Below are 17,798 nucleotides of genomic sequence, written 5' to 3' on the forward strand. Positions count from 1 at the left end.
AAACAGGTTTAACAGATTCTCAGCTTAGAAGTCATCAAAAGCAGTCCTTTGAGAGAGACTATAAAGGGCTGGAGAGATGGCTCAGTGGCTAAGATTACTGGCTGCTTTTCCAGAGGATCCTGGTTCAGTTCTCAGCACCCGCTTTACGGCCCTCAAACATCCGTAACTCCAGTTCTGGGAGAGATAACACTCCTCTGGCCTCCTCAGGTGCTGCACAAACGTGACACACAGACACACATGCAGATAAAACAGTCATACACATTCAAAAAAAATTAAGAAAGCAAGCATGAAAATGGTGATAAAACCGAGGTGCTGCGAATGTGGCAGATGGCAAAGGGATGCAATCATACCCTCTTTTAGTTTAACAACTGCTGGAGGGACCACGAGACACGGACCTCCATCCGGCAGCCCCAGCCCGGTGAGCATTTGGTAAACATCTTCCCTCCTCTGGGCATCAGGTTATTTATTCGCAAAATGGGTGACTTTGCCCATCCTGGGCCTGGAGTCTCTTAAGCCGCTGATATCTCTCCATTTCATGTCCCCACATTCTGATGATACCTTTACAGACCTGTGGTCTTCTAGGTCCTTTTCCCCAGCAGAGCCCCTCTGGTTCCTACAACAATGACTTACTCTAATAGGAACTGAGACAAAGGCCTCTTCTCAAGGTTATCATCCCAGAAAGTTAGCCACCAGCCATAGATCACCATAGGTCTCTGGACCCTGGCATTTGTAATTTGGATCTTAAGGTTCTTGTGTAATGACATTTCCCCCTCAGTCTCCTTTCTTAGGTTTAGCTTTCAACTGTGAACTCATCTATGTCCTCACATACTTTTGGACCCCTCAGGGAAGCTTTCAGAGATTGCTTTTTTTGTGTCCTTCTCCCTTTTCTGCTAGCAGGGTCTAGAGAGCCTCAAGAACTACACCTCAGTCCTGTTTGCATAGCTTCGGGGTGACCATTCTGCCAGGTGCTTGGCTACTGGGGACACATCAGACATTTGGAGATCCCTCTGGATTGCTCACGGACATGCTTCACAAACATCTCAGTAGAAAGACCATGAGGCCCTATCTTGCCTGATGACATAGGAAAAGAGAGGATGCAACCAGTATGGAAGTTTATTGGCTATAAACTAGGTACACATTGATGGGTCTCCAAACATTGTACAAGGAGAGTAGAGCTTTAATTCATAAACTGCTTCTTTCACTCAAAAATTTCAGCAATATATGAAGAGCATCATGGGAAGTCTGGTGAGACCATTAGAGAATAAAGTTTCTGAATCCGAAAACTCCAAGGGTTCCCATTGAGACTCACCCATTGGTGTCTGGGCAAGGACTTTCCATAGGGGGAACATGGTTTTTACAACAGGCAGAGACTTATTGGTCTCACACATGCTTTGGGATCTCATTCACCTGAGAAAGGACTATTCTTCCATTGATGCTCTCTTGAGTAATGGTCTTGATGGTCGAAGCGGCAGATCCTGGGGGAAAGGGCACCGAAGAGGTCACTGCCAGGCTTTGCCCACCATTTGCGCTGTGTTCATGCTCAATTCCCTTCTCCCACAGGTTTCTGTGTCCTGTGTAATTCTCACCAAGCTATAAGGTAGGCTCTGCCACAGGGAGGAAGGGCCTTCGCATGGACGGAAGCCCCGCTTCCTCACAAAGCGAAGGTCTCTGAACAAAGCCACTTTCTGGAGAGTGGGGGCCTGGTACACACACCCCAGACCCCTGGCCACCAGCCCTTGATGAGTACTCTGTGGCTCCTCCCTACACACTGGAGTGCACAGGGCACTACATGCCGTTCAGGACACCTCATTTTAAGTTCTAGAAGCATGGCATGGGTGGGTGAGGAGAGGGACGGCCACCGTTTCCCAACACATCATGCCTTATTTGAATAAGTGCTTTCCTGAGACACCAATAAAATGGTATTAGGCCATAGGGAAGCATGGAAACCATTAAAAAATGTAGGAGGGGGACTGTAAAAACTGAGGCCTCTTGCACAGCACATGGTAGACTGTACATTAAGTATTGGGCTTCCCACCCTGGACATAGCAAGGAAGAGGTTCTGCGGCATCTGTCCAGACTTTCAGAAACAGGGCAGTAAGGTCAGCTGCTCTAGAATGGTTAGCTCAGTTCAGATTCTCGGGATCTCCAATGCCTTAGGATAATTTCATTAAAGAATCTGTTCAGAATGGGATGCGTGGTCGGCACTGCTCTGTGCTAAACTTTTCTGCTGTGCTTTCAGTCATCTGAGAAAATACAGCTCCAGGGTCAAAGGTGTGAGAATATTGAGTTGGATCAAAGCAAAAGCTTCCGTTGTTTCTTTCTCTTTCCTGTCCCTTTCCTTCCTCTAAGAAATGCTTGTTCTGTCTGTCTTTAGCATGCGGTAAGACAGTGTGCCTGTTCAAGAGAAGGATACGCTGTGCTTATCAACTTCTTATCATTCTCAGCTTCTGCACATCCTTCACAATTCTCTATTCAAATCTCATGGAGACCTTTGTGGTTCAACACAGTCAGGTTTGGAATCTGACGTGATATAATTTTCTAGGAGTCTAGTTAACAGACCTCCTTAGTTAAGAGAGAGAATACTATCAGTTACCACCTTCATCTAAGTTCTTCTTGCAAAGAACCCCCGAAATCGTTTATTCATAAGCTCTTTGAATAAGAACTCCTCAGTGTTCCACTGCTAAAATAACCAGGGCCTGCTTTGCTCTCTGGTACCTAATATGTTAACTAAATTGAAATTTTCTAGCCGGCTGGGAGGAAAATAAAAATTGAGTTCAGGGCATTTGGGAGCAGAGTAAGAAGTCTGACTGACTAACATGGAATGGGTAGACAGGCCGATTAGCCAAAACAATTGGGAGAGTCAGACAGGGAAACAGATTCTCATTTACCTTTCATTCTTGACTCAGATTCGTCCACTGTCCTATGAAGGGGGGGGGGGGGGGGAAAGAAAGGAAAATCACTTTAGCAACCATCGGCGCTTCCTTTGCTTGATTGCTACTTTTTAGCTTTTTTTGGGAAGATAGGACACACATGGACCTATTCACCAATACCTATTGTTTCCCGGGATGGTCAGAAATACCAGTTTGGAAATCTTGACTCTCCTAACGACTCTTCCTTTGCTGTTTAGTCCGAAATGTTTCCCCTGCCTTTTGTTTTTACTTTTGAACTCAGGTTGCGTGAACTCTATTGGCCAACCACAATAGTCAAACCTGCTCATCTTCCCCCCAGCCCTGCTTTGAAAGTAATGGTTCAAAGTAACAGTTTAACTGTTCTGAGAGCATGTCCTCACTTCCAGGGAGAACCGGCCTTTTAGCTCAGACTTAGTGGAAGACCAGATAGAGGAATCTTCCAGAGAAATGAGTCTCTCTCTCTCTCTCTCTCTCTCTCTCTCTCTCTCTCTCTCTCTCTTTCGCTACTGTGGCTGAGACCCTTGGGACACATCCGTTTGCATGCTTGGGAGCAGCCTATCCAGCAGGTTCCAGCGCTACTGCCTCACCTTTCGTCTCCCTCCAGGAGCTGGCGATAGGTGGCAATTTCCTTCTCCAGGTGGCTTTTGATGCCCAGCAGCACCCTGTGCTCATTGTTCTGACGCTCCAGGTCCTGGCGCAGCTGCATCAGCTCCTCCTCATAGTGGGAGATGATTTGCTGCATGTCCTGGAGACGGCAGGAGTACCGAGCCCGCGTCTCTGTCAGCATGTTTTCCAGAGCGGCTTTCTGAAAGAGGGAATGATCGTCTGCTAGTCCACTGGAGGCCTCGGCAGCACGGGCTCGCTCAGTGTTAATTTACCCCAACCACTCTGCTAGGCGTCTTGGCAGACGCTGGGGAGAAACAGGCTGACTTACAGGGTTGGGACTTGGGTCTTCTGATGCCATGCTCTGGGCATAAAGCCATTGTGTCAGGGAGCTCTTGACAAGTCCAGTGTATCCCTCCAGCAATGCTGGCATGCTGGGGATGGAACCCCAGATGCCTGGCTTTGAATTATTTCTAATGTTTCCATTTAATTTCTGGTTAGATGGAGAACTTCAGGAGGGAGAGGGCTGAATCCCCAGAGAGAGAGAGGGAGGGAGGGAGAGAGAGAGAGAGAGAGAGAGAGAGAGAGAGAGGTCTGATGTAGGGCTGTCGTGTGCCACAGAGAATGCGTGGTTTTACATAACGACACTTGAATTAAAGATGAGCAGTGAGTAAATTTTTAGGATAAATATGCCCATGACCAGTATCATACATCATCATCATCAGACAACCCTATGTACTTAAGATAATGTAAATTTAATTTTTTTTTTGTTTTTTGTTTTTTTTTTTTTGACAGGGTTTCTCTGTGTAGCCTTGGCTGTCCTGGACTCACTTTGTAAACCTGGCTGGTCTTGAACTCACAGCGATCCGCCTGCCCCTGTCTTTTGCATTTGCTGTTCCTTTCACCCGGAGCTCCCCCCTCCTCTCCAGCCCATAGCCACATCAAGCACCCCCACCCCCACCTCTCTAAGACCTTTCCTCTGCTGTCTCATGCTCAGTGTGTTCATGGTGGCACCTCTGTCCACAGGCTTTCTTCCTCTCTTCTGCGCAGGCTTCCCCACCTGACACACGTAAATTTGATTACTTGGCACTTAGTGTTAAGCCTGGTGCCAGACAGGGGAACACAGGAACACGGGCTTCAGAGCCTTATTGACCCCAGGAATGTTGTGAAATGGAGTTGTTGAAATACATTGAACACTGCGTCACGCTGTGATCATTTCAGTGGCCATCACCACCTTGACAACGCATATTCGTACGGGAGACAGGGCCCTTCCTCGCTACACAGCTGGGGATGTGTTGAACTAGTGGTCCTCCTTCTGCGACCTCTAGAGTGCTGGGGTGATAGGCATGCACCCCCATGCCTAGCTGGCAGTGCACATTTTAATGTCTGTCCGGCATCATTACTTCACAAAACAAGGTTATTGGCCATATGTTTTTGCCGAACGGATGAGCTAATTATGCGTATTCAAAGTGCCGTAGAGCAGTCGCTCAAAAGCTACCATTGATGAATGACCAGACGGTTCAGTCGTTATGAAGATAGATTATACACAGTGGGTCCTGGATGCAGCAGTATGCAAAGCATCTTACCAAACCAGGATGAACATGGAAACGGCTTAGGCTTGAGAACATACGCAGGATGGTGGATGACGTGCCCCACACATAGTGGACAGAGCAGCACATTGGAGTCATCCAGGGTTAAACGTGCCACCTGTCGTACTAGTGCCAGAATTTCCTTTTATTGGAGTTTGGGGGAACATACTGATTGTAAGTGAGGGCTGACAGTTAATTTGGGGGTGTGTAGAGTCTCCTCCACCTTTGAAATCACATGGTCTCATCACCAGTAACTCAGTAGTTGTGTTTATCAAATTCGTTAACTGTCCGGAGCTTTGGTGTTCTTATCTTTAGAAGGAGAAGGTTAAGACCTACCTGGGAAGGCCAATAAGACAATGAACAGCATGGGATGGAGAGAGCTACCCTGAACATACATTTCTTCTCGTTCTCATCATGAACATTTTGAATGGCAAGTGGAAAGTCCCAAGGGGACTGGGAAGCTGGGGCCAGGGGACAAGGTTGAGGAAGGATCAATGAGGAGACTACAGGCCCCAGGGTTTTCCGAGCTCAACTCACCCTATTGTGCTGTGCCTGCAGGTCAATCTCTAGGGCCTGGAATGTTCGCCTCAGCTCATGGATATCACTTTGGGTGCCTTGAACAGGTGCCGGGCTGGCCACCTCCTGGGACATGGCTGCTGACTGTGAAGCAAACAGAAGCAGAGGATTCAGTGTTGGGACATGTGGCCATAGAGGAATGGGGGGGGGGTCTGCTCACGTTTCTATCACCTGCTCTCTAAACCAGGTGTCCAACTCTTGATGTTTCTTCTTTATTATTAACTCGTATTCTTGCCTCATATCTTCCAAGACCTTAATCAGATCTTCCCCTGGAGCTGTGTCCACCTTCACGTTGACCTTGAAGTCACTTGGCATATGATTCTCCTCCATTTCCTGTTTAATAACACAGAGAGAAAATGACCTGGCCCGTGACAATCAGAAGGTTGGACTGCTGTGTTAGTTGGCACCGGTAAATGGTTCTGTTTATGTGACTGCTGCTCTCACTGGTGTGGCAACTTCATGATTATTTTTACAAACTGACTAAAGATCGTGTGCATATTCTCACTAAAACTTTATAAAATAAAGACCAACATGACACATGTATTATGGTTTGGGTATAAAGACTCTCCCCCAGTGGGCCATGAGCTGTGGGCTTGGCTCTCAGATAGTAGCGTTTTCTTGGTTTGCTTCAGGAGGCTTTGGGAGGTAGGGCTTTGCTAGTGAGTCCCTGTGGTTGGGTCATTGGAGAGATCTTATCCCTGTCCCTTCCTTGTCTATTTATTGTAGCCATGAAGTGGCTATAGTCTCCCCCTATAGTTCTGATGTGGTGACATACTGACCAAGCTAAAGGGTCAAGTAGCCACGGATTGAGCCTCTGAAACTGTGGGTCAAGCTTAATTTCCCCTCCCTTAGATGTCTGTCAGAGTCATGGCAATGAAAAGTAGCACACTCAGAGAACACATGGAAGAGGGACTCCCTCACCTCCTGAAGGACAGAAAAGAGCAAGGCAGGAAGACAGACAGAGGAGAAATAGAGGGAGAAAGGGACAGTGAAAAGAGAGGAAGAGAGTGATTGGGGGTGGGGGAAAGAGGGAGAGAGAGAGGGGGCAGGAGGAGGGGGAGGGAAAAAAGGGAGGAGAGGAAGAGAGAGAAACAGAGAGAGAAACAGAGAGAGAACGAGCAAGCTCACCTGTGCAGAAACAAAACACCCACAAGGACCCACCCTTGTGTTCTACTTCCTCCAGATTCGTCCCACCTCCAAAAGTCTCCAGGACTTTTAGAACAGTCCCTTGAATGGGGACTGAGTGTCAAAACCCAAGCTGGTGGAGAACATTTCATGGTCAAACCATAACAGCACCTACTCAGATGGTTTCTTTGACCTAATCTCTTGGTTGAGAATATTCCAGAAACGATTGCATGTCCAGAGCAGATAGGTCTCTCTCAAGCACGTGTGCATTAGTAATGTGTCTATGCAGTTAAGTGATCAACATTTCCAGCTTTGGGCCAAAGCTTTGGGGGAGCAGTTAGTTTAGCAACAGAAAGCAAGCCATTAGAGAGGATTAAGGAATGCCATGCCTTATGCTTCGCTAGGCTTTTTCATGGAAACCAAGCAGGCACAGGAGGTGTAGCTAGCAGCCACTGTCTACACAGCTGTTCAAAACTGGGGTCTTTGATGCTCAGAAGCCACCAGGTTTGCCTAAAACATCTTTCTGTCCTTCTGCAGCCTCAAGGACTCAAGAGGAACGATAGTTCTGTAAGTCAGTTAGATGCTTCTACTACAGAGTAGTAGGAGTCTTGAGTTTTAACATCCTCTTTATTCCATTGTCCTCCTTTTCTGCAAGTGCGACCAAGGATGGAAGTTCAATAGAACACATTTATGCTCCGTCTCTGTCTCTGTCTCTCTCTGCATGTGTTCATATATGTGTGAAGTACATGTAACCCTGTACCTGTGAAGGCCAGAGGTTAAAGCGGGTGTCTCTCTCCGTCACTCTTCACCTTAATTCTGAATCCCTCACTGAACATAGAACTCTTCAACCTGGCAATGGTGGCTGGCCAGCGAGCCCCAGGCATCCCCCTGTCTCTGCTTCCTCCAGAGCTGGGGTTACAGGTGCGCGCCACCACAGCAGGGTTTTTTATGAGTGTGCTGCAGGTTTGGATTGGTGTCCTTAGCTTCCGCAGCAAGCACTTTGCTGACCGAGCCTCCTTCCCAGTCCCACTTATTATCTTTTGGCATCTCTATGTGTGTACAGGGCGTGCATGCTGGCACGTATGCATGCTGGCACGTATGCATGCACATTTGTGGTCATGGATATAGTGGCTCAAAGCTGATGTTGGAAGTCTTTCTTATTGCTCTCCAACTTATTTATTTATTTATTTTTTTAATATATAAGAGGCCTTGATGCAGGTCTCTTGCTGAGCCCGGAGCTCACTGATTTGGTTACTCTTAGCCAGCCAACTTGACGTGTGCGTCCAGTCTACATACTAGACAAGCATGTAGGATCTGCGGGGAGGGAAGGTCTGAACTACAGTCCTTACCCTTATATAGCAAGCACTATACCCACGGAGCCATCTTCCCAGTTCTGATTCTTACAGTATTATACTAACCAGTTTAGTGAGGACAAACTATCATTGTTATTAATTGCCGTTGTTTTGCCGATCGCTGCTTATTATGACCCTATTTGGTGGTTTCCCTTAACATCTGAGCAGATAACCTCTAAGTTGGAAAAATGAGATGTTTCTGGGGTTCCTCCCAAGGGACACTCAGCCTGGCACTCAGGTGGCGGTCCCTTCTGTTACCACGGGGTCAGCCTGGACCGTGAAGTTAGGAGCAGAGCTGGGTCCCAGGAGCCCAGGGCAGCCCCACCTGCTCGTGACGCTTCTTCATGAGGATGAGCTCTTTCCTCATTCCCTCCACTTCCTGTTCCAGGTCTGTCGTGACAATGGTCAGATCATCCAAGGTCTTTCGGAGGACCTCAACTTCAATTTCCAAGTCTTTCTTAAAGGAGTGTTCATTTTCATACCTTTGGTGAGAGGAGGGGAGGAAGAGCACACCCGTTGTTGGAAGGCTTTGCCAGGGTCCGCTTGGGTTTAGAGAGGACATTCTTACTTTTCGGGTGTAAGTGAGAGACTGACTGATGCACACAGGACATCGTCATACATGTTCACAGGACATGCACACAGGACACTGATACTGTTGGTATAGGGCATATATGCAGGGATTTAGCACATCAGCTCTACGCTGTTCTTGTGTGTTGGTGACTCAAGGCCAACTTTTAAACCGAGTACAGAATGGAACACACACAGCTCTACAGCCAGCACATACCTTTATTCTGTCTGAATATCTTGCATATGCGCTTCGTCTATATGCATTGATGAAAATGTGTGTGTTTTTGGTTTTTTTTTTGTGGTTGTTGGTTGCTTGTTTTTGAGATAAGGTTCTTGTCATCTATCCCAGGCTGCACTCATGAGCCTCTGCCTCCTAAGAGCCGAGAGTACATATATGTACCAATATACATGGCTCATGGCTAAAAATGTTCAAAGCAAATTACAGGCATTATGACATTTTAACCCTAAATACCGTGGAGTGCATCTTTTTTTTTTAAACAAAAAGATATTATTTTCTAAATAAGATTAACGAAATTACCACACCTAAAGAGAAATGTTTTTAATAGCACCTAATCCTTGGTTCATTTTCAGATCTCCACCTGCCATCACGTGCACTTTGTACCTGGATTATTTTAGTTGCATGTGGTTCTAGTCATGCCTTTTAGTTATAACCCAGCCAGACTTTGGCAGCCGGTTCCATCAGGCCTGGCCTTCCTGTGGAAGTCGGTGGAGAAAGGACTTACTTGAGGTTGAAGTCATCCACGGCCATCCTGGCGTTGTCAATGAGCACAACCATGTGAGCGTTGGTCATCTTACTGTTCACTATCTGTAAAATACGCACAGAGGATTACTCTGGTTGGACGGATCCGCCCATGGCAGGTGCACGTTCTGAGCTCAGGTTCCCTCCACCAGCAGCTTTCAGTGCAGACACTGCCTTTTCCTTTTTAAAAAAGAATTTACTGTGTGTGTGTGTGTGTGTGTGTGTGTGTGTCCTCATGACTCTAGTGCACCATGTATGTACAGGAGCCCTTGGAAGTCAGAGGGTCATCCGATATGGGTGCTGGGAACCAAACCTGGGTCCTCTGAGAGAGCAATCAGCGCTCTTCACTGCTGAACCATCTCTCCAGCCCCCCAGACACCTTCCTTTTCTGCGTCGGAATGATGAGACTCAAATCACACGTGCTACGTCTGCAGTTGGTTTCACTGTCTTTTAAAAAATAACTCCATCCCCCTTTTCTTTACTATTATTGATATTACTATTATTACCTAATCCACTAAGTCCAATTTGTGTTGTACATGGATGTGAGGCCATGCCCTGGCCGACAGCCCTCCCCAAAGAAAAATAACTCTCTCTCTCCCAGGGGTCACCAGCTGCTGCTGTGAGCTCATGTGTGTGGTACCCAGGTCATGTCCTGATGACAGCATCTCGCAGCACTCCTCCCATCCTCTGGCTCTTACAGTCTCTCTGCGCACTCTTCCTCAATGCCTTGGAGAGCGGGGCAGGTCGACAGGGATGACCCAGGCATAGCTGGGCGCTCACGGTCGGTCGTTTACTCTCAGCAGTTTGAACAGCTACGAGTCTCTGCTAACTAGCTCCCACCGCAACACGAGGCCTCCCGTACCAAGGCTGAGAGCAGTGCAAGTGGCCGTGGAGGTTTGACTGGAGTTGGGGGGGGACGACTGATGTGACCACTGGAAGAGTGAGGTAGGGTAAGAAAGGACGGTGCCCCTTGGTAAAGCCCTCTCACTGTCTGCTAATGTGAATGGAGTTTGGGTCATGAGACTGTTCTTTTTCAAAGGAAGTGTGTGTGTGTGTGTGTGTGTGTGTGTGTGTGTGTGTGTGCATATGCTTAAGCGTGTGCTTCAGAAGGACAAATAAGAACCTCAAGTGTCCTTCTCTATCACTTTCATCCTTATTCCTTTGAGACAGGGTCTCTTATGGAACCTGGTGTTAAGATGGTGGCCAGTGGCCCCCAGCAATCCTCCTGTCTCCCGGCTAGTGCTGGGGTGACCAGTACGCACGGTTATTTCTGGCGTTTGACATGAATGTTGAGGATCAAAACTCAGGTCCTCATGGCTTGTACAGCAATTGCTCTCCCCCATGGGGCCATCTCCCAGCTCTGAGTCTTTTCTCATTGTGACCACATGGTAAGTTTTCCTAAAGTGCAGTTATGGTCCTAGATACACATCATTCTAACTAGTGACACAGTCACATTGCCAGTGTGAGAGCTAGTTTGAAGTATACTTCAATAGTCTTCATATAAAGCTATTATTATTATTATTTTATTATTGCCCAGAGTGACTAGAACAACATATAGAACCTTCGGGAAGGTGTATGTGTTTGTAATATATTTGTGACGAGATTGTCTTGATTACAGCTATTAAAACACAAGCTGAGTGGATTCTTTACTGTTGAAATGGTGCCGCTTAAGATTTTTCCAAGTATTAAAACTTTCAGCTAAAGACTCTCACTCGCTATTTACATGAGCTTTGTTTACACTACAAAGACTCATTGGAGATGTTTGAGCAATTGGGCCTACAGGACGTTATGATTAGAGAAAGGGCCCACATTTGATGTATGCCGCACAGCACACAAACTTTGGGAAAATGAAGTTAGTTTCTCATTGTCTAAAGGTAGAATAATACTTGTGTATGGAGTATTGCGACAGAATAGAACTGTGGTGTTTTTTTTTTTTTTTTTGTTTTTGTTTCTGGTTTTTTTTTTTTTTTTTTGGACCTGGCTTTCTTCCTTTTCAGGCCACATGGCTGGGCAATCTGTCCACCCTTGTGCCTTGGTATCAGGCTTCACTGTTCAATAAGGGGTTTGTATTAGAAACAGGTGACCTCAGAGATCCCTGCTTTTAAGCTTTGCAGCTGGTGACAGCACCTCGTGGCATTTCCATTGTATTTGTACAGCTAATTCCTTTATTTAGAGAGGATTTTTCTTAGGGCAAAGCTCGTCCCTAATACAAAGGCGCCTTTTAAAAACCCCAGCCCTATTTAAAGCTTCACCAACCAGTTGGAATTTGGTCCGGTGAATGCACAATAGCAGCCTTCCCAGGTAGGGGGAACGCTGGATCTGGAACTCAAAAAGCAGGGCTGGGTCTCAGTTTCTTCATCCATAACAATAATAATGACTACTGACCGATGCGGTCTGAGGGTTAGAAGATAGTGAATGAGATTACATTGCACACACATACCTGTCATGCTACAGACACTTGGAAAGATTCATTGAACTTTGCCCCGAACGTGGAAACTGCAGGTACTCCCTGGATTCCTGTCCACAGTGTTGCTCTACGGATTTTTTTTTTTTTTTTTTTTTTTTTTTTTTTTTTTTTTTTTTTTTTTGTTTTTTTTTTTTTTTTTTTTTTTTTTTTTTTTTTTTTTTTTTTTTTTTACCAGTATTCTCCCTTCCAGGCTTCTTATTCTTGGTATTATTTGCTTATGCAAAATAGAAGCAGCTCCACCCCCGAAGTGCAGGACTCTGAGGTAAGCCTTTCTTCCTCATGCACGGAATGACTGTGTTCATCCGTGCTACTAGGCTGATTGACATCCCCCTCCTCAGCATCCTTGCTGTGCACGCACCAGAAACAGAGAAGCGAAAACACCCTGGAACATATTTGGTTTTTTTCCAAGTTAAAGTGATCCATTATCTTATCCATTGAGAAGCCCACCTCAGGTATGTAATTTCTACCCCACCTCCTTCCCCAGCTAGCATCTTTATGGTCCATGATAGTGAAGCCTTGGAGTGTAGTTAGCATGAAGCACAGGTAGAGCTGGGGATGAGGGTCCGTTTGCAGAGTCCTTATCTAGCATGGGTTCGATACCCACGGCTGCACAAATGGAGTGTGATGGCACATGCTAGCAATCCCAGGACAGGAGAGGTGAAGGCAGGAGGATAAGGAGTTCAAGGTCATCCGTGGGTACATAGTGAGTTCAAGGCCAGTCTCGGCTACACGAGACCAACTGTCTCCTATCTACATGTGTAAGTGCATATGTGGATTTACACGCTTATGTTTATGTGCCTGAGTGTATGTGCCTGTAATGTGTGCATTCAGAAGCCTGCAGGGACAGGGAGGCCATTGGATCACCCAGAACTGGAGTTGCAGGTAGTTGTGAGCCATCTTGTAGGGAGCTGGACTTAGTCCCTCTGCAAGAGAAGTAAGTCCTCTCAGCCATGGAGACATCACTATTTGAACCTTCTTCTCCTATTTGAAACTTCTTCTCACTCAGTATGTGATTATACTGCAGCCACTATTTCCGAGACATCTTTCATAGTCATAAATGGATGGGGGTGGACTGAGAAATAATACATAAGGTATAGGTTTTTAACTATATATTGTATATTTACAACCTAGATTCTTCCCCAAGGCCCTGAGTTGATTTTTTTTGAAAATTTAGTTAGTGTATTAGCAGAGTGTCATTGCCCTAAGGTAGGTAATCTCCTACTCAGGAGAGGCAAATAGACAATTTGACCATGCTCCCAAATGCCAAATACTGAGAGCCATCAGGAAGTTTTATAGATGCTATTCCTATTGCTACGTCCAGTTCTGTGTTTCAAAAAAGGTTTGGATTCATTTTTGAACTGCATTTCTCACAGACTTTCTGAGTAGCATTTAACATTGTAAAATGAGGGCAAAATGTCTTATACTCAGAACATTTCATCAGGACCAAGGAGAGGCCAGCCCCAGGTAGCTGAAGACTCTCTTAGGACCCGTTTTCCTCATCTTCAAGTGGCAAAAGTCAGGATGACAGACAACCTCAACCCCAAAGGTCACTGTCCCAAAGCAGAGAAGATGAAACATCCAAAGTACAAGTCTAGAACAGCACAAAGCTTGACCTACTTGGTCCTGAATCCAGAGTCCTGGCCCCACAGAAAGTCTAGCAGCCCTTCCTCATAGTTGAACCCACTCTATTTTCTTTTCAATTCCATTCTAAAGAATTTAGAAAAATGAATGGGAAAAGCATAGCATCCAGTTTCAGTCTCCTGGTCTAGAAGTTGGAGATAAAAATATTTGCTTCCCAGAGCTGTGAGAATCAAATGGTATGTTCTGAACTGTGTGTGGCGTGAATAGTTTCTGTCAACCCTCTGCGTCGTCCTTGTGAATGGCACATGCGTTTCTTCTTTGTGTGAGGCTGGCGAGCTGGCGCCATGCTGAGGTGGAAGTTGGATCATTTGAAGCAGGCCCAAGGGAAAGACCCACCTCTGCTCGTTGCTGCTGGCTTTTCAGGTCATGCCACAGACGTGAACTTCGATTTCCTAACAGATCTGTGAGAACTAAGATAATATAGTTCCATCCCACTGTTGCAGAAAGCCCTCTGCACATCTAACACCCACCACACAGCTTGGCATACAGAAGGTGCCCAATAATTGCTTCCTGCTCCTTTCCTCTTCTCCCTGCTTCTCTCCCCTGCTAGTGTGTAGGTTACTGGGTCAGGTATAATCTGGTTTCCTCTTGGGAGTCCTGCTCCCGGCTCTCCGTTTGCAGACATCATCTTTTCCCTCCATTCTAAAACCAAAGCAACTTCATTAAAGGAAAAAAGACCGTGAGGATGTTGAGTCACCCTGTTTTCTTCACAGAGACAACCGTGCACTCTGTAGTTAAGGCAATTACACACTCGGTTATTAGGCCGATTATTCAATAATTAGGGGTCATTACAAGGACAGATTTATGTTATCTTGATTGGTCCTTCCTACATTCAAGCGAAGATGGCTGAATGTTGGGAAATAATATGGTATTAATATCAGAAGCCTGTGATGGCCTTTCCAGGGTGGGTTAAATCATGGCCTCCGCAGGGGCTTTTCCTGGAACTCCTTCGTACAGAGGGCAGCTTGGTAGCGTTAAGAGGACAACCGTGAGATGATCTGCCTCCCTCTGCTTGTATCCTGGTACCCCAGAAGGTTTGGTCGAGAAGTACGTTGTTTTTCAAAAGCATATCTCCATAGACTATTCCAACACACCAATACCTAAACTCATTCTAATTTTATCATCCCCCCCCGCCTCCTGCCAGCCATATGCCTTTCTCAGAAATGCGAGCAACTTTAGCTTCTAACAGCCTCTAGAAAAATAGCCAGGGATGTCATAACCTGCTGCTGCAGTGTGACAGCTTTGTAGGCATGAGCTACACAATAGTGTAACTCAGCCCTTTGCTGACAGAAAGCCACACTGTCGCCAGGACTCTGAGGTGGAGCAGAGCTGCTGTGATGAGAAAGCAATTCTCGCCTAGGCCTTGTGTACCGAGGGTGCACCCTGCATACCGGCCCTTATCATTTCGGTGATATTGTTGGATCTTAAGTGATACTGCACAGTAACTGGCTGCCTGACACTTCTAAGGCTTACCTTTTTTTTTCTTTCTTTCTTTTTTTAATGTGTGGGAAACCAAGCCCTTTTGCTTTTTTTTTTTTTTTAAAAGATAGTTTATAGTGATTCTGAGATGTTTGCTGTCTGCACTTTCTACATCACTTTAGGGAGGGAATTAGTTTTACAAAACAGGTTTTCCTGAGTCCATACTTAAGGTAGGGCGATAGGATTTGTGTGAGCAGTACTTGAGACTTGAGTTCTTCTGCTATTTTCCCTGGAAACTGTCATGTGTGCTGACCGGCCGCCCCTCTCCCAGCCCTCCCTGGGTATAGCGGCGCCACGGCGAGCTGCAGGGTCTCTTACCTGCTCCTGCAGGTGGCTGATGTTTTCCTCATACTGGGAATAGTCTTTTCTGTGGCTGGGTTCTCTCTCCTGATGCCACTGTAGGATGCGGCTTTCCAGCTTCGAGTTGGCCTCCTCCAGAGCGCGCACCTTCTCCAGGTAGGTGGCCAGGCGGTCGTTGAGGTTCTGCATGGTGGCCTTGCCATTTCCGCCTAGCAGGGGACCCCCTCTTCCAGATGCCCATGACCCTCCAGGAGGCAGGCAGCCTGGCCTGGTGAAGGAGAGAGAGATGCGGACACCCCCTGCGCCTCCGTGGACGCTGGGAGTTCTGTGGACGCTCCCAGGCCGCCCCCAGCTGCCTCCAAGGCTGTGGATGGAGGCCGAGTAGGTCTGGCTAAAGCCGTGGCTGGTGTTCATGGTCCCATCTGGGGATGGAGCAGTGCTCTGTCTCTGCTCTCAGATGCTACAGGACTGAGCTGCCTCGGACTGCCCGGGATGCTTTTATGCCCTTTGCTGTGGGAGTTTCCTTCTCTGACAACTGTACCGACAAGATCCTATCATTGTGCAACGTGTGTTTCCTCTTGGTCAATCCCGAGGTGCCCCTGGGCCAACACACTCTGCTGTTGTTGTTTAGGGCCACAGAAACATGCCAGTTACCGCCTCCCTCCCAGTGGTAACCCGGAGGCGTGGCCCTCGACATCAGGTGGGGAGCATGCCATCTCAGATGTCTTTCTAATCTTGCAGTGGAATTTTTCCAGTGTTCATTCTCCCAAAAAAGGTCTGATTAAAGTCCACAGTAAGACCGGTGTGGTACAGATTTAAAGACACCCCCTCCCCCCCAAAAAAAAAAACAACTCACAAAAAAACCTAACTAGTAATCACACACACACACACACACACACACACACACACGGCTCCAGATAAACCCTGTTACAGCCAGGGTAAGAAAGACTTATGAGGACAGAGCCAGAACAAACCAGACTCTCAGGTCCTGGTAGAAAACCGCTCCTGTGCGGAAGGAAATAGAGAGGGCACCAAATATCTGATTCCTTTGTGACTCCGGCTGTTTGATGGAAAGTAATTTCAAAGGAATCGCTCTTCAGAACAAACCCTCAATTACAGCCCTAATTAATGAATGAATGACCAGCCTTCCGCTTCCAGGATGCCTTTCATCCCAGCACACCTCAAAACCAAACAAGCCAGCCTGTGCTGGGATGTCCCTGGGCTCCGGGGAGAAATGTACAGCTTTGTTATTGGCCCAGCAGCCCTAGCTCTGTTTTTGGTCAAGTCCTCAGACCACTGGCTTGTAGGTGGCCTCTGTCAGGGACAATGGAAACAGGAAACCTGCCACCGTGATCTGACATGCTCAATGCATCTTAACTTTCTGCCAAGGGAAAGGTTGCGAATGAATATAATGTAGTTTGGGGCAAGGGCTGTGTGCTGGTTACTGGTGACTTGGCTGAAAGAGGGCTTGGTAATAAAATGTCGGGGTCTATGGAGATGGCTCAGTGTGGGGGAAGGCCCTCACTGTGCTCGCAGGAGGACCAGAGGTCAAATCCCCCAGAACCTAGGTAAAAGCCCAGGTGTGGTGCTGCCGTTGTTACCTTTACCGTTGCTGGAGTAGGTGCAGAGACAGGAGGGTCCCTGGGGTTTGGGAGCCACCCGTGCAGCTGCAGGCTCAGTGAGAGGCTCTGTCCCAATGGAATAAAGTGGAAAGTGACAGAGTAGGGCACCCAGTGTCCTTTGTCCTTCTCTGCCATACCATGCACCATATGCCACACATATATACACACTGGACCAATATATATATATATAATCTCAGTTACCAGAAGAGAATTTGGTGTTACTATTCAATGCCATGAATTGCACAGATAAGGGGAAACAAGGCCAGAAGGGGATGTAGGGAGGATGAACTGTGAGCTAGGGAAGCCATATCAGCAGTGAAGAGGTCCTGTATGGCTCTTCATCCATAAAGGCAATGGGCCTTCTCTGCTTCCTAGACCAGATGTTGTTTAAGCCTTATAACAACTACTAGGTGTGTGTGTGTGTCTGTGTGTCTGTGTGTCTGTGTGTTACTGAGAATGGAACCCATAACCAAGGGTAGACAAACACTTTACCTCTGACCTCTATCCCCCGTCCAATGTCCAGTTGTAATATATTACGAAAAGAAACCCAGTTGTGTATAGAGGATTTGCATGTACAGCGTAATTGAGTTTTCCTTGGAAAGATGGGTTCAAGGGTTACTTCCTTCAATAACCATTTTCTGAGTTCTCCGGAATGAATTTGATGCCCTGCCGGGAGGAACTGGCCTCATCAGGATCTAAGGTCTTCCAGTGGAATGGGCCACTTGGAATCTCTGCTCTGTTGCGGAAGCTGAAACAAGAACAGGGTCTGACTGCTTCCCGTGCGTGATGAGGTTCATTCTTATTCTTC

At 46.9% G+C, this 17,798-nt stretch overlaps 1 protein-coding gene across 1 annotated transcript; it reads right to left on the minus strand.

The window, feature by feature from the left end:
• Positions 1-1,170: 1,170 nt before the first annotated feature.
• On the minus strand, positions 1,171-15,782 carry Krt23 (keratin 23). The gene is made up of 8 exons (XM_055620505.1): positions 15,387-15,782; positions 9,465-9,547; positions 8,480-8,636; positions 5,849-6,010; positions 5,639-5,761; positions 3,497-3,714; positions 2,889-2,920; positions 1,171-1,475 (listed from the first exon to the last, which is right to left on the minus strand). The coding sequence occupies exons 1-8, from the start codon at positions 15,780-15,782 to the stop codon at positions 1,381-1,383; spliced, it is 1,266 nt and encodes a 421-aa protein (XP_055476480.1). The 3' UTR covers positions 1,171-1,380.
• Between the last annotated feature and the right edge of the window lie 2,016 nt (positions 15,783-17,798).

This window comes from Psammomys obesus, unplaced genomic scaffold, assembly GCF_907164565.1.
Source record: "Psammomys obesus unplaced genomic scaffold, mPsaObe1.curated_primary_1811, whole genome shotgun sequence".
Classification (NCBI taxonomy): Eukaryota; Metazoa; Chordata; class Mammalia; order Rodentia; family Muridae; genus Psammomys; species Psammomys obesus.